This window comes from Drosophila bipectinata, chromosome 3L, assembly GCF_030179905.1.
Source record: "Drosophila bipectinata strain 14024-0381.07 chromosome 3L, DbipHiC1v2, whole genome shotgun sequence".
Classification (NCBI taxonomy): domain Eukaryota; kingdom Metazoa; phylum Arthropoda; class Insecta; order Diptera; family Drosophilidae; genus Drosophila; species Drosophila bipectinata.
This window is the reverse complement of record NC_091738.1, coordinates 2,604,244-2,619,802: the sequence shown is the minus strand read 5'-3', so window position 1 is coordinate 2,619,802 and position 15,559 is coordinate 2,604,244. Positions and strand designations below refer to the sequence as shown.

General features: G+C 42.7%; 4 protein-coding genes across 9 annotated transcripts; 2 read left to right on the top strand and 2 right to left on the bottom strand.

Annotated features, from left to right (window-relative positions):
• Nucleotides 1-43: 43 nt before the first annotated feature.
• dbo (Kelch-like protein diablo) lies at nt 44-4,303 on the top strand. 4 transcript variants are annotated; one of them, XM_070280117.1, is made up of 6 exons: nt 454-465; nt 628-726; nt 823-1,665; nt 1,726-2,417; nt 2,476-2,665; nt 2,727-4,303. In XM_070280117.1, exons 2-6 carry the CDS (start codon nt 637-639, stop codon nt 2,952-2,954), a joined length of 2,043 nt encoding a protein of 680 aa, XP_070136218.1. In that variant the 5' UTR covers nt 454-465; nt 628-636; the 3' UTR covers nt 2,955-4,303. The 4 variants fall into 4 exon arrangements, with proteins under 4 accessions (XP_017098342.1, XP_070136218.1, XP_017098341.1 ...); XM_017242852.3 differs by lacking the exon at nt 454-465 and having other exon boundaries at nt 583-726; nt 2,727-2,914; nt 3,049-4,303; XM_017242853.3 differs by lacking the exons at nt 454-465; nt 628-726 and adding an exon at nt 44-270.
• Nucleotides 4,304-4,622: 319 nt separating this feature from the next.
• Nucleotides 4,623-5,974, top strand: LOC108126326 (CDAN1-interacting nuclease 1). Its single transcript, XM_017242855.3, has 3 exons — nt 4,623-4,974; nt 5,035-5,520; nt 5,574-5,974. Exons 1-3 carry the CDS (start codon nt 4,733-4,735, stop codon nt 5,779-5,781), a joined length of 936 nt encoding a protein of 311 aa, XP_017098344.1. The 5' UTR covers nt 4,623-4,732; the 3' UTR covers nt 5,782-5,974.
• A 246-nt stretch (nt 5,975-6,220) lies between these two features.
• On the bottom strand, nt 6,221-7,731 carry LOC108126327 (zinc finger protein 706-like). Its single transcript, XM_017242858.3, has 3 exons — nt 7,562-7,731; nt 7,007-7,158; nt 6,221-6,667 (listed from the first exon to the last, which is right to left on the bottom strand). The coding sequence occupies exons 2-3, from the start codon at nt 7,148-7,150 to the stop codon at nt 6,578-6,580; spliced, it is 234 nt and encodes a 77-aa protein (XP_017098347.1). The 5' UTR covers nt 7,151-7,158; nt 7,562-7,731; the 3' UTR covers nt 6,221-6,577.
• Nucleotides 7,732-8,168: 437 nt separating this feature from the next.
• Nucleotides 8,169-13,582, bottom strand: meru. Of its 3 annotated transcripts, XM_017242639.2 has the most exons (5): nt 13,090-13,582; nt 10,827-11,148; nt 10,009-10,183; nt 9,661-9,818; nt 8,169-9,095 (listed from the first exon to the last, which is right to left on the bottom strand). In XM_017242639.2, exons 2-5 carry the CDS (start codon nt 11,097-11,099, stop codon nt 8,169-8,171), a joined length of 1,533 nt encoding a protein of 510 aa, XP_017098128.2. In that variant the 5' UTR covers nt 11,100-11,148; nt 13,090-13,582. The 3 variants fall into 3 exon arrangements, with proteins under 3 accessions (XP_017098128.2, XP_017098129.2, XP_017098130.2); XM_017242641.2 differs by lacking the exon at nt 9,661-9,818 and having other exon boundaries at nt 8,975-9,095; XM_017242640.2 differs by lacking the exons at nt 9,661-9,818; nt 10,827-11,148; nt 13,090-13,582 and having other exon boundaries at nt 10,009-10,098.
• Nucleotides 13,583-15,559: the final 1,977 nt, after the last annotated feature.

The window sequence follows — 15,559 nt, the reverse complement described above, 5'->3', positions numbered from 1 at the left end:
TCTGGCAGCTCTTGCTCACGACTGGAAAATCTTGACAGCCCTGGTAGTTAAAGACAACCATCTGGCAACGTCGAGCGGACTATATACCAATCGTGTTTCGATTTTTCCAGGGAATAAAAAAATCTAGTTAACGCGTCTGAAAAGTGCATTTGCGCAGGAAAATCTTCGATGAGGTCGATTTAAGCAAGCAGCAAGATTGCATTTTCGAAATTCTCCGCCTGCAGCTGGCCCTGGACGTGCTTTGTATCCGTGGAGAACAGAGACGCAAAGGTTGGGACACCATACACATATGTATTTCTTACGCGTGTGTTTGCACATTTGGGTGGACTTGTGTTGTGTAAACTTTAAGGTGGATCTGTCTTAAGACTAGGAGGGAATGCAAAAAAAAATATCTTGTATCTTGTATACGTAGTAATAAAAGACTAAGTAGTTATATTATTAGGTTAACAACTGTCAAAAGTTAGTGTAAGTCTTATAGGATTATAATATTCTGTGTCTTGGAAGGCTTTTCTAAAATTCTTTTAATTTTAAATATATTTGCAAACAATAACGTAAAGAAGCACTATAAATTAAAAAAAAAAAATAGACAAATATTTATTTGTGATATCATTGCATATTCGAATGCAGTTTACACAAATGTCCACCCTATCGGACATGTGTTCTGGAATTGGTGTGTATGTGTGGGTGGGTTACATACCGTGTCTGTGTGTGGGCGGTGCAAAAAGTGTAAGGAAAGGAAAATAAGTCCGAATTGTCTCAATTTGTTGGAATTATACCTAAAACAGTAATTTTCTAACGACTTCTTGTGTTTTTACTTTGCAGATAGACGCCGTGTGGGGTTGGGTTGCTTCCGGCCCGCTGCGTTTAGCAGCGAACAGAATGGGCGATCTGCCGGGCTCCACCGGCGGCGGTGTGGGCGGCGGTGGTAATGGTGGAGGAGGACCGACCATCGCCGGAACAAATGGTAACTCCACCACCGGCCCAGGCTCCTCCACTGGCTCCACGGGCCTGGAGCGTCCGCCGTCGCCCGCCAGGCTCTCTCACACATCGGAAAAGCATCCCAAGGTCACGCTCTCGGAACTCAACATGCTTCGGCGCCACCGAGAGCTCTGCGACGTGGTGCTCAACGTTGGTGGGCGGAAGATATTCGCCCACCGAGTGATTCTCTCCGCGTGCAGCAGTTACTTCTGTGCCATGTTCACCGGGGAACTGGAGGAGTCCCGCCAGACGGAGGTCACAATTCGAGACATCGATGAGAACGCCATGGAGCTGCTCATCGACTTTTGCTACACCGCCCACATCATCGTCGAAGAGTCCAACGTCCAGACTCTTCTGCCGGCCGCCTGCCTACTCCAGCTGGTCGAGATCCAGGACATATGCTGCGAGTTCCTCAAGCGCCAACTGGATCCCACCAACTGCTTGGGCATACGCGCCTTTGCCGATACTCACTCCTGTCGGGAACTGCTTCGTATCGCCGACAAGTTCACGCAGCACAACTTTCAAGAGGTCATGGAGAGCGAGGAGTTCTTGCTTCTGCCCGTCGGCCAGCTAGTCGACATTATCTGCAGCGATGAGCTGAACGTGCGCTCCGAGGAGCAAGTCTTTAACGCGGTCATGTCTTGGCTCAAGTACAACGTCGCCGAGCGTCGGCAGCACCTCCCACAGGTAGGGGTATTCAGTATTTTTCAAAGACGATATAATTAATGTATTCCCCCTTCGTTTCAGGTCCTTCAACACGTCCGACTGCCGCTACTCTCACCAAAGTTCCTGGTCGGCACGGTCGGATCCGATCTGCTCGTGCGCAGCGACGAGGCCTGCCGCGACCTGGTGGACGAGGCCAAGAACTATCTGCTTTTACCGCAGGAGCGTCCACTGATGCAGGGCCCGCGTACTCGGCCCCGTAAACCGACGCGTCGTGGGGAGGTGCTTTTCGCTGTGGGCGGCTGGTGCTCCGGCGACGCCATCGCCTCTGTCGAACGCTTCGATCCGCAGACGAACGACTGGAAAATGGTCGCTCCCATGAGCAAGCGTCGCTGCGGTGTAGGCGTGGCCGTGCTTAACGATCTTCTCTACGCCGTGGGCGGCCACGACGGACAGAGCTACCTGAACAGCATCGAGCGGTACGATCCGCAGACAAACCAGTGGTCCTGCGACGTTGCACCCACCACATCATGCCGCACCAGCGTGGGTGTTGCCGTGCTTGACGGCTTCTTGTACGCCGTTGGCGGCCAGGATGGCGTACAGTGCTTGAACCACGTAGAACGGTATGATCCCAAGGAGAACAAGTGGTCCAAGGTGGCACCTATGACCACACGACGCCTCGGCGTGGCTGTGGCTGTTTTAGGTGGATTCCTTTACGCAATCGGTGGCTCCGATGGTCAGTGTCCTTTGAATACTGTGGAGAGATACGATCCCAGGTGAGTTTCCTTTACTTCCCAGAGTTTTTCAAGAATTTAAACAAACTTTCCGTTTCAGACACAACAAGTGGGTGGCCGTCAGTCCAATGTCCACGCGCCGCAAGCATCTGGGCTGCGCCGTGTTCAACAACTACATTTACGCCGTCGGCGGGCGGGACGATTGCATGGAGCTCTCGTCCGCCGAACGCTACAATCCTCTCACAAACACCTGGAGCCCGATTGTGGCCATGACCTCGCGCCGCAGTGGGGTGAGTTTTGTAGCTTTTACTTCTCATTTCCAGAGGATTGTATTGTAAACCCTAATTTCAGGTCGGCCTGGCTGTGGTGAACGGACAGCTGTACGCGGTGGGCGGCTTCGATGGCTCCGCCTATCTGAAGACTATCGAGGTGTACGACCCGGAGACGAACCAGTGGCGTCTCTGCGGATGCATGAACTACCGCCGGCTTGGCGGTGGCGTGGGTGTGATGCGAGCACCCCAGACTGAGAACTATATGTGGTGCGAAAACAGTTTTAAGCAGCAGACCTCCTCTAACTAATGCAACTCCAAATCACTCCATTTCTGACGAAATTTTCTGTTGTTTGTTTCTCTCGATTTATTCCCCCGTTTCGAACACATGCTTACGTATCCAGGATTCGCAAGGATTCTGTTGTCTGATGGGAGCAGCAGCCGCCGACGTCGACTTTGCCATCGCAAACGTTGCCGCCGCCGCATTTCTTCTAAGAAAAATCGCAATCGAAGCCAAAACTAATTGTCTAAAACCCCGAATCACCCCGAATTCCCACTCTCAATTGATTGTTTAGCAGTGTATTTGGATTGTATTAATTGTTAATTGTTTTTTTTTTAGGGAAACCTGAATCGCGCGTATGTTAGCCTTCCCTAAATAGTATTAGAGATTAAATTTGTACCCCAATTCAATTGCAATCACACCCTCCCCATCACTACGTACGTAATTTTAAATGATAGTACACCGTATCGTAATCAGTTTTATATTTAAAAACAAAAAAAAAACAAATCAAATATCTAAGTGTTGCTGGTTTGAATTTCATGGAAATCGCTAGCCCATAACCATGCCTTCTTTCAAAAAATAACAAAACGGAATCAAATATTAACATAGAAACGAATTCGACTAGTTGTACATCTTAAAACAATGAGCTCTAAAGTCAAGTAACGATTTGGTATTTAATAACATAGCCCTAAGAAACGAATTGATGAAAGTTTGTTCGAAATAAGACATCAAACAGGTGCAATATTTCGATTGACCAACTTATTGCTGTATTTACCTTTTAGCCAAGTCAAGATTAATATAAATAATAATACGATTCGATCAAGGAAGCTCTTACTTGATCCGTTACAGAGATAATAGCTTCTCAAGCTTAAAAGAATCACTTAAAAAATACCCCTACAAAAGAACAAAGTCTAGAGCTAGCCCAAAACATTTCAATAGTAAAATTAACAATTACACTTAAAGTCTACGCCTAGCCATAAGATCAACATATAAGCCTATAAATTTTAATATTGTTACTCCTAGATCGTAAGAACGCGCAACCTTTTAGTCGGGAAGAGGTCACGTTTGAATAGAATTATTATTGTTGAACCAAGTTTGACCCTCGAGCCGTACTCGATGGAACGTACTCGAAATAATTGCTAACCGAAGGGAGAGCCGAAGAAAGGAGTCTCTCAGTAACAACTCTTTTATTTGTTGCATTTTTACACCAATATTTATTTATTTTCAAAATTATTATTTATTGTACGCTTCAGTATCTCATATAGTTTATCTTTATTGCGCACGTTGTAATTATTTAAAAAAACCTGTTGTTAAACCGAGCAAATGGGAAAGAACTTATCTTCCAAAATGATAAATAAGAATAGCATTTACAAACAAAACCAATCTTATTAATATTCTAGGTATAAGTGGTACACTCTTACACACCCGAGAAATATCCGCAGACACTATGGGAAGATAAACAATAACAATTTGTAGTTCTATTGAATGGAAAACAAAAGTACATAATTTAAATAATAAAAGTGTTAACAATGTGAAAATGGATCGTAAACCCGTGCTAAGTGTAAGGATATATACAAATAAAATATATCTTAATTAAAGTTAAATCTGCAGTTTTACAAACCAGTTGCTTGTTCGAAAATAGCTTTCAAATTAACAAAATAGGCTTTTGAGTTCCCGCCTTTGTTATCGATAGGCAGGCTACTTCACCGATAGGGAAATATCGATATTTGGAATATTGTAGACAACCCTAGCTCAAATACTGCAATAAATTACAACAGCTGTACCAGCACTTTTAATACCTGGAAAACATGTCTGGAGGGGATGTGCCGACCAAGAGAAAGGTCCTCAGCCATGTCGAATACCAACGCATTTGCCTATTCATCAGCCGCTACCGTGGCCTGGCCATCGACTGTGAGTACGAGCTGAGGAATCGTATCTTCCAGGACGTGGATCCGATGGCACTAACTTGCATCCTGCAATCGGAAGTCTTCAATAGATCACGCGGCCACCACTCGAAGAACGACCAGCGAGCCAAGAAACTGCTGAAAGCGTAAGGCTAATCTTTGAAATAAAAGGACATGTAGCTGAGCTCACCCCAAGCATTTTTTAGGTATGAGTCACAGAAGGACCTGTACGATGACGCCCTCCTCATCCAGATGTCCTGTGTGGAGTGTATAAATCCAGTGGCTCTCTGTCGGATGCTGTTGCAGGAGAAGTACAAGAGCCGTCACCGGTCCCAAGTATCCCGGCTTCTGAAGAACCCGCATCTCATCGACGAACCCCATTTGGCGGCTTGTGTGCAGCAGTGCGTAATCAGCGACAACCAGGAGGGGCCCATCACGGACCTGCGGCGTCGCCTCATCGGCGAGGAGTACGAAATGAAGCTGAAGACAATGGCCACGGAGGCAGGCATCCACTTTTACGACGAGCGGGACCTACGACGCATGGGGTTCGACAAGACTCCAGACATAAAGATGATCCTTCCCTTCCTCTACAAAGGACAGGTCATCAACTGGATCGAGAGCAAGGCCAACTTTGGGGACACCAAAGGACACAAGTTCAACATTCAGCAGCAACTGCAAAGCTACTGCAACCGGTAGGATGTTCAATAGTTGGCATAAATACAATTTTATTGTTATGATCTTCTAGTTTCGGTCCTGGCATTATCATCTACTGGTTCGGATACCACGAAGATACGCCTCAACTGCCGGAAAACAACATTGGAATTACAGTACTTGCAGACTTTCCGGCCAAAGAAGATTTAGTCTTCATGCAACTCTCCTCAGAAGAGGCTCTCCCACTTAAATCGAATCCATCTACAGAGGACAGTCCCAACACCTCTAAAAGCCCGTCTTAGGTTTGAATATGGGGAATTGGTGGCTTTTACAGGGTATACATATATAGACTAATTTTACACTAACCGTCAAATCGTACAAGTACAGTATAGGAACCTTAGACAGGAATGCTTTGCATTTAAATTTTAGCTTTAGGAACAACAAATATGACAATGCTGTTGCAGCAACATGACGCATGATTTTAACAAGTTTTTCCCTTTTTTTATTGATTTTATAAATTCTCATTTACATGATTTACTCAATTATTTATAGTACAAAACATCGTGTTCTCCCATTTTCTGGCATAAATTGTATAAAACTATAAAATATTGTAATAATCGTTGTTCCATAAAACAAAATTAAAAAAAACGGAGCATATTGTGATTATTATTTCGGCTCAAGTTACTGGTTTTCTTAGAGAGGGAACGTTTTGGTTAAAATAAAAACGAAAACAAACGTAAATATTGCTATAATATGTGGTAGGGTTTTTTTCCGTGTGTTGTAGCCATTCATTGAACAATTGTATACTGTATTAATTTCAATGTAAAAACTTAAACCAAAACCAAAAGTCAGCCGTGTGTATACAAAAAATTCAGCTGCGCTCCTTGCATTGGTAATTTCTATTAATATTACACTTATTGTTGTTATTATCATCCACCCTTGGCTTGGCTTCCGCTTGATTGTAGCTGTTCTTTTTCGGGCTGATGTAAAGTTATTGTTGCCAAGATTTCGTACTGGTAGGCAACTCGTCGTCCTCGATCTCGTGATTCAGCTTGATATAAATATGTGTTGTGCCCGCGGCAAAATGGCTGTTGGGCATCAGACATCCTTCAGCTCCTCCGGCATATCGTTCTTGGGATGCTTGTTCTCGAAATGCTGCTTATAAGTCTTGGGATCGGGCATTTGCGACTAAAAAATAAAGAATTCGATTAAAATATATATTTTGGTCACCTAGTCTGGTCTTCTATTTCAAAACTTCTCTCTTGGCTGACTCAGAAATTAAAGAAACTGCTTATGAAGGATAAATATTTGTGGTTTCTGTTATCTACGTTACGATATTTACGATATTTCTTATTAAAATAAACGGATATTCATCAAATAAACTGACAAAGTGTGCAAACATAGCAGAAATACAAATATCAGCTTGTATCTCATACAGAATATTTAACAAAAAACTAGATTTTCTTAATAAAGTTTCGCGGACTAGCTTCTGGAGAATCTTGACTTGACTTGGAGTGCCCTGCTCACCTTGCACACGGCGCAGACGTGTACGAGCGCCTTCTGGGCAGCCTTTTTTTGGTCGTTAGCACTGTGGCCCTGCTGCTTCTTCATCTTGGCCTGCTTCTCCGCCGCCTTAGCCTGTGACTGGATCTTCTGGTGTCCGCGAGCCATTTCTTGTTCTTCGCAGCATAGAGGGATAGAAGAAAGTACAAGTTAATATATCAATAATCAAGTAGTGTGTTGGTTGGCGCCGAGTACGTTGCTTTGTTTGTTGTTGGCTCTAGGCGGCTCAAACGGGATTTACAACAAAGACGGCAGATGCGCCGTTACTTTCTCTTTCGCCCCCACACCGAGACCCAGAGTGCACACGTACAGGGATTATCTGCACAGGAAACGCGTTTGCCAATCTATTCGCAGCACCGCCGAAGATCGCAGATTGAAAATAAAACGTGACACGGCACTGTACTCCGACGGCTGCAACAACAAAGCCTCACCCGCATGCCTCGTACCGCAAAAAATTGGGCAGAGGCGGAGGAAAATGTGATTCGCGACCACGTTATTTTGTTGTCCCACCTGGCTTACCTTTATTAACTGGATGGGATCCGTGCAAGAGGTGGAGCCTTTAGATTTAAGTCAAATTCGGTTTGTCGAAATGTGTTTTTGTTTTGCTACCCGAAATTGTTGACGTTCCGTTTTAGAAATTTAATAATTAGTAGGAGTTGTGTTGCGCTGACAGTGCTGCCATTTGTAAAATACGTATTGTTGCCACGTTGTTTTTTTTTTCTTAAGATTGTTACCGATAGTCGTGACTATCGGTGCTGCCATTTGACGGTTTTTCAATTATTAAATATTTCAAAAATATATCTACCGTTACATTTTTTTGTAAATCAATTGCATGGAAGCACAGATTTTAATCAAACTAACTAGAAGCCTTTTGATTTAAGAAAAAGAAGTCTATGGATAAAATTATAATCTACGTTATCTTTTATTTGCTTATTTTTACCTCCTCTTTTATCTTTAATATTTCATATTTGAAAATATCATGTTTTTTGGTGCCTATACAATAAAATAATAGAATATCAAAGTCCCAATACATGTTTTTTGATTTTCCAAGGAAATAATAACCATTAAATGTATACAAAATAATTTTTATTGATTATAAAACTTAACAAGTTATATCTATGTACAATTAAACCAACATGCTTGCATTATTGTCGCAAAACTCGTATATATTATCGACAAACTGCATTTCGGGTGTCTTTTTAGCAACTTGAGGTGTATTTTTGAATTCATTGGGTGGCCGAGTCTCAGTTTTTACTGGACCCACTCCGGATTCCTTAGCGGCTTCCGTGTGCTCCAAAGTCAGTCGTTTCAGATTATTTATTAGCGATATGTCGTGTTTCATTTCGTTCTTAAGCTCTAACAGTTCGTGTTCAGTTTTTATAATGTCCTCTGCATAAGCTTCGATATTCTGCTGCAATTGCCCCACCGATACCTCCATTTCCGGTCTTTTGTACCGCTCATTTTGCATCCGGTACAGCCGGCACTTTTCGGAAAGCTGTCGTGTCAGAGCGTACTCCCTCTCGTACCGGATATTCATATCGGCATGAAGAGCCGCCAACTTGTTGCGAACACTGTTTCTCAGCGGCCGATCCTTGCGCCTCCTGATGCAATTATTATTGACATTATTGTTATTATTGCATTCGCTTGGAATGGCTGTTTGAAAGGATTCTAGAGAAGATGCAGTTTTTTCACGACAGCTTCGTCGACGTAGTCGCTGCTTTGAGACACGCTGTTTTTCAGCCAGTTTATAGAGCTTTGATTTGTTTCCACTTTTCTTTCCATTATAGAACTGATCGGGCATTATAACCAGGACCAGTTCATCGGGTATTGCCTGCTTTTTGGTGAGTAGGCACTTCTCTTTCACTTTATTGGGCACCTTTGGAGGTGTTTTTGGCAGTTTGGGGGTCTTCTTGTGTTTGCTAGGATTAAACATCTTTTTCAGCCATTTGATCATGGAGAAGGTCGATGAGCAGGCTGGTGGAGGAGCATGGGGCACTAATTGCATCGTCAGGGGGTCCTGGAAATTGTCACGATGCTTCAATGATAAACGGAGCTGCAAAATAAATAAATATTTAGTTAATTTAGGCATCGAAAATTGATTCGAATTTCTTAATTCTATAGAAAACTTTCGTATTCTTTCGATTAGACTACATCGTTAAATAGTAATTAAAAAAAGTTGTTCTAGCACCGAAAAAAGTTAATCCCTAATGACTCCGGAATCATAAAAAATTCACAGCATAATTAAGCTGAAGCAAAACAAGGAGTTTAATATAAAAATCAATAGGCAAATTGATTCCATTTGGTGCGTCATAAACAAATAAATACGAAAAGGTAGAGCATAAGTCAAATAACAGTACAATCGGAAAAATATCTAAATGTGTGGGGGGTGTGACTATTGGGAGGGTACAACAAAAAACCCCCAGTAGAGTGGGATTTGAAAACGACATGAATTTCACATTTCTTGGCTTGCGTGTGGCGCCAGAAAAAGCGCTTATTATGCAATCACTGTAGATGTTTTTTTTGTTTTTTGTTTTCATAGAGCCGCTTTTTGGCCCAGCCAGTTAGCTGGGCATTTTTTTTCTGCACGCCAGGTGGGATTCCCCCGGCCCGGTTATTACCTCATTGTGTACACGGCTCCAAGCGCGCCAAACGGGCAAAATGGCCATGTTGCCATCGTAGCTGCGCTCTATGCCGCCCCAACTTTCCGTTATAATGTAATCGCCGTAGTCACGCGATGCTGCCGTCGTTCTCTTCCTATGGCCGTCGTCGCCGCCATCTTGTTTTTCGCCCCAACGGTAAAAACAACGAAAAACCCGCACAGAAAAATTTGAAATGAAACGAAAAGAACAGAAGAGCACAGAAAAAAAATGAGAATAATGGTAAATAAGAAGCGTAAATAAATAACTCCTGACGTTGTGATACTGAAGTCACGAGAGGATCGGCTATAAAAGGAAATATTGACTTACCTTTTGGATTATAATTATTATGATTGCCGCAGTAATTCCCGCCGTCGCTATTTCTCAATTCGTCATCAATCAGGGCCTTGATTATGTCATTGCATGTGGTCTTGTTCGTAACTCCCGAAACGTAACGGGGCTCGCCGTCGTCCATCCAAATGGGGATTTCCTTGTGGCCCTGCTCCTGTTTTTTTTTTGGAGGAAGACATAAAATAATATGATGAGTTTAATATTTCAAAACTAGGAGGAGTAAAGGAGCTCAAGGAGTAAAAGAGGTCCTACAACCTAGAACACGTAGATTAGATCAACCTAACCTTAAATATTTTGAAAAATACATGGTAGCTTCCTTTCGTTAATAAAATATTGTTTTTAGGGAGGGCTAAGGATAATAGATTTTATATAAAAATTAACTTAAGAACCGGCACCAGAGTTAAACTTTAAACTATTCGGTATTTACTAAGAAAACAATTAACTATGTAAAGGATACAAAGGATTCTTTGGCATTAAATATTAAAAAAACCATGATTAACTTTCATTTATGTACTTATAAAACTACTTTAAAAAAGCCTAATAATCTGACTAATCCTAAGGTCTTTTTTTCAGGGTTGGAGCCCCTTCCACCCCCAAAACGGTACCCGTATAGCAGGCTCCCCGCAGGTGGCCCTGCTTATGCATATGACTAACTTGGGGCGCCTGCCCACCCAATTAGATGATTTGTTTGATTTCAGTGAAAAAGCTGTCGCAACCGGATTTCAGACGAGAAGGGGTCAGTGCAGGGGCATAGGTAGAGGCAGAGGTGGGAGTGCGGTAGTGTGAGGTGCACTTACCACAGTGATATTAACGCCATAGAGGGAAATGGAACGATGGCGCCGAGCCTGGCCACCGTTTCCGTTTGCCTTGCCGTGTTTATTTTTGCATACGGGCTGAGGAGGCGGCTCCATCCTAGGTGGCGATGCAGCCCGCTTATTATTGTTATTGTTGGTGTCTTGATTTTGACATCGACGTGGCGGCAGGATGGGGCTTTCTGGTAGATTCAATAGCGATGGACAGCTGTCCAGATTATCATCGATGAATGTTGAGTTCTGTTGTTGTGGCGCCATATTCTTCGTTTCCTTTTCGAAAAGCTAAAACCTCTCTCGCTAATTGGCACTGCAACGAAGTAGAAAAAATAACACAAAAAAGTCGATTAATATATATGGGGAACATGCAATATCCTTGTTAGATACTTTGTTGGCTCAGTTGGGTGTTCGCCTACGCCTAACGATCAATTTAGATTTGTTCCCCGCGATTAAATAAATTATGCAGCAGTTAGCCACATAGGTATCCACGTATCCCGGTTCTCAGGTATATGTATATATATTCAACACATATGGCATTTACAATATATACTCGTAGTTGCACTCCACCGTAGTGGAGTGGAACCCCATCTAGATTCCTACAAAATTGCCTACCAACGTCAGTTGGCGCCGGTGGCCCATTATTCAGGAACATTGCCGGCATTTAGCCTGTCGTACTCCCCGCCTGAGCCTACACCACCCGCCCCTCGCCAATCTAACCCATCTAGGCATAGACCCTGTAACCCTCGGTGTACGGGCCCCACGTAATTTGTTGTTCGGGGGGCGTACGTTCTACGAGTCCTGCAGTTTGTATGCAAATTCTGTTTTGCAGCCGAAAAACATTTTCCTTGCTGCTTCATTTTCATTTTTCCTGTTTTTTTTTTTGCATTGGAATTGGCAGCCCTTAGTGACTTATGAATTAATGCTAATTTATGCCGCCGGAAAATGCAGCGGAGGAGCTCAAATTATAAAGATTGGCAGGTCGAGTGCGAAAAGATTTTGTTCAACAAATTGCTGTGGGATCTTCCTCCGATTGTGGGGAATATTGATTAAGAACTTTCCCAGAAAAATAATAGGGGAAACATTAGAAATAACTTTTTCATATCATCCATTATAATTCGACTATAAATGCTACGTTTAGGAAATCCCCAAGGATTCGAAAACAACTTTTTAGAATTTCATCATTAAATATTTATTTGCTCTCCGGACATGTGTCAGAGAGCACGCCCCCAAGTCTATTAGAGAAATGAGCTACCAGTGGAGCAGTTCCATCTGCATTCGAGTGCACACTCACACCCTGCTGGGGTATCCTTGGGTTGTATGTCCTGCCTTTGATTACACTGGACACCTGGACATGCCAACATTCATTTAAAAATGTAATTTCCAATCAAGATAAGTTCAAATGTAAATTTCCTTGCGGCGAGGTCAATTACTGAACTAAACCCCTCCCCAGGCATTGCATTTAATTGTTTCCATGGGGTGGCTGGCCAGTGGTCACCACCCAACCACCCCGTATTACACATTTATGGACAGGTCTTAGCCAAGTTTAGAAATGCTTTCTGACCCCAAAAGTTCAATGTCTCTCAAGTTTAGCCACCGATTAGGTTTCACTCAAGGAATATTATATTTTTAACTGTTTCACAATTTTAGCTCCAAGTCTATTTAATTGATCGTGTTCCCTTCCCCTGACCGATTGCTTTTAGTTTTTGATTGCGTGTTGGGGAGAAATTAATTTTGTTTGGGTACTGCGCAGCGGACTCTAAAATGAAAATAGTGGACCCAACGCAGTCGTGACGTTAGCAGTTCTGTGGGGGGCTGGGTAATGGGGGGGCGTATGAGTAATATTGCGTAATAATAATAATAATCTCATATTACTGAGATTTGATTTCGAAGTTTAAGGGGTTTTGGAAAAACTATTTTTAAGTTTTTGATTCCAAAACATACTTAAATAGTACTTGAAATCTAGAAGTAAACCTTTCTTTAGAATCTTCGCTTCTAATAGAATCAATGAGTGTATCCTTTCTAATCTATACGTCCAAGCCTTAGTAAAGATCTGTTCAAACTATGTTATTTTAAAAATATTTAATTTTTTGAGGTTTTAAGCCATTATTTCAATTTTGGCACCCGCAGAACCACAGAATAATAAAATCAACTGTGAATTCTCCCAGTGCCAAGATTCAAAGACAGCAGCAAGTCCAAAATATTCGTTTTGAAAATCACACAAATCATCTCTAGATCACCTGAGATCGCTTACCTAAAAGTGTGTCTCTGAATAGGTGTCCTTTGTTATTATTTATCGTAAGTTTTAAAGTTGCTGGCTTAAGAGTTTTTGGCAACTTAATGGGTTTTTTGTGGAGATTTGGGAGTAGTTCTTCTTGATGGTTTCACTTGTTCACACTTTTAAGATGGGCCAGTTTCATGCTGCAGCTGCAAGGACATGCTAATCCTTTGAGCTTTGACACTTGACTGAAGTTCAAATTTGAATTTGCGGCAATGTAAGGTGAGCTAGGCAGCGACGCTGACGGAGACGTTGACGCTAGCTGCGCCGCCAACCGGCCGGATAATATATACACAAATTTTTCTAGATCTAGACAGGTGCTAATGCTGCTATCCCTGTCTCGAGCCTGGCACTCAAAGCCTTTCGGTGCGCTCGCATTCAAATTTTCCACACGGCACAGGTCCTTGCTCGGGGGCTCGTTGCCAGGAACAACGTTGCACAACAAATAACTGAACGGCGTATCCTTGACGACGGCATGTGACTAACTAAAATTTTATTTGCTACCACACAAAACTTTAAAGCAAAAAGAACGAGCCCGAAGAAACGCACACCATGCCACGACGTTTGTGGACGGACCCACGGACATGCGGACACACCTGGCGGAGTGCGAGAGGGAGGGCAGGTCGCTCCGCCAGCCGGTCGCCGTGGAGCGAGTGAGAAAGCGAGCCAGAGTCCGAGGAGGGTAGGTGCCCGGCCCCGGGCCGCTGTCGTCAGCCGTCCTGAACTGAACGGCTGCCACCGACTTCTTTGGCCAACCAGCAGCAACCACCAAAAATTGAGAAAAAAATGCGCTATAAGCGCGGTATAGTGTGTTCTTACCAATTTCCACTAGCCCTAGCCTTCTAGACCTTCTCTCGCCGGCGACCACTCCCTCCGCTCTCCGGTGCACTTCCCATTTCGTAAGCGAACTATGGCGTGTAGTAACCGCCAGGAGCACCAACACCCGGACACCGCCACCAGGATTCGCCAGCAATACTAGCTCACCTATGCACTGGAAAAGAACACTATACTTATATATCCTTAGGTTGGTTAAGAATTGGTCAGATTATGACCCTCACCTCTAGCTAGTTTTCAATATAATACTTAAATAACAAGATGACTTTATGGGCTATATTTTTTTTCAGTGCACCAATGCCATGACGCGCACTTTGCGTTATTTGGTAAAACGAGATTGTTGATAACGTGCCACCAACAACAGCAACAACAAACTATAAAAAACTCGCGGTACATAAAAAACGAATTTCTGCCTTGTTTTTATATACCCCCCTCCTCTCAAAGCCCTCACCCAGCATATCCTGCCACCCCCTATATTTTTTTCCTGTGTATTTTATTGTTAATGGAAAGCATTTGCTTCTCGGTTCGATTTTTTCGTAGGTTGTACATTTGTTGCCAACAGAAGTTTTTTCAGGATCAAAAAATAGGACTAAAAAAAATCTAAAAAATAGGGCTAAGAGTTCTGGGAAAAAGGATATTTAGGAATATGTTGAAGTCCTGAAAAGGGGTTTTTAATGATACTAGTTTTGCTTAAGATTCATATTTAAAAACCCATACTTTAGGATCCATACTTAAATGTTATGAAAAACTAGCCCTGGATTTTTATACAAGCCTTATAAGCTATAGACATATCAACATTGTTGTATTACTTTCTTCTATTTTCCCTATAATATGTTTTACTTTTGGCTCATTAAGATTGGGCAATACAAATATATCCAATAATGTTCAAGCTCATTAGGAATCGATTGAATATAAAACCTCCTAAAAGAAATTAGTTTTTTTTCGGAAGGGAATGTAGAACCTCCTTCTTTCTGGCAAGTTTGATGGCAGGTGCCAACTTATCTGGTAATATGACAAATTGCCACTTCTTGCAAGTCATTATAGTTCTCCCTTGTAACGTTCTAGCAATTGCATTTGAAAATATACCCAAAAAAAAAGAAAAAATTGTAGAAAAAATAAGAACAATTAAAAACACGCAACTTGTACATTTCGGAAAGAAAAGCGCGTGAAATTGTGACGCGTTCGGGCCAAAAGGCGAATGTGGCTATAACGATTATGTAAATGATTGATTCGGAATCGGAGTTGGGAGCGGGTTAGGCTGTACTTACTAGCTGTTAGTGACTACGGCTAGCTAGGGGTGGCTAAGTTACCCGATCCGGTTCAGCGATTTCACGGTATGGCACCGTCCGTCGAATAAACAAACATAATGCTCGTAATATCCTTATAATGGCACCCAGCTACTCTCCGGGGGGATTATTATTAGTATTCCCACTATTTATTTTTTTTGGGTAGGTGGATAGTGTGGGAACCTCTACCCGCCAACAATTGCTGGTGGTTATTAATTTTTATTTGGATTTTTCTATAGCTAATTGCCACGCCTCCCACGCTCATGCCCACGTTGGCTCCTTTAATTCGTCAGGTTTTGTCCATTCGCAGTCCTGCATGCAATTGC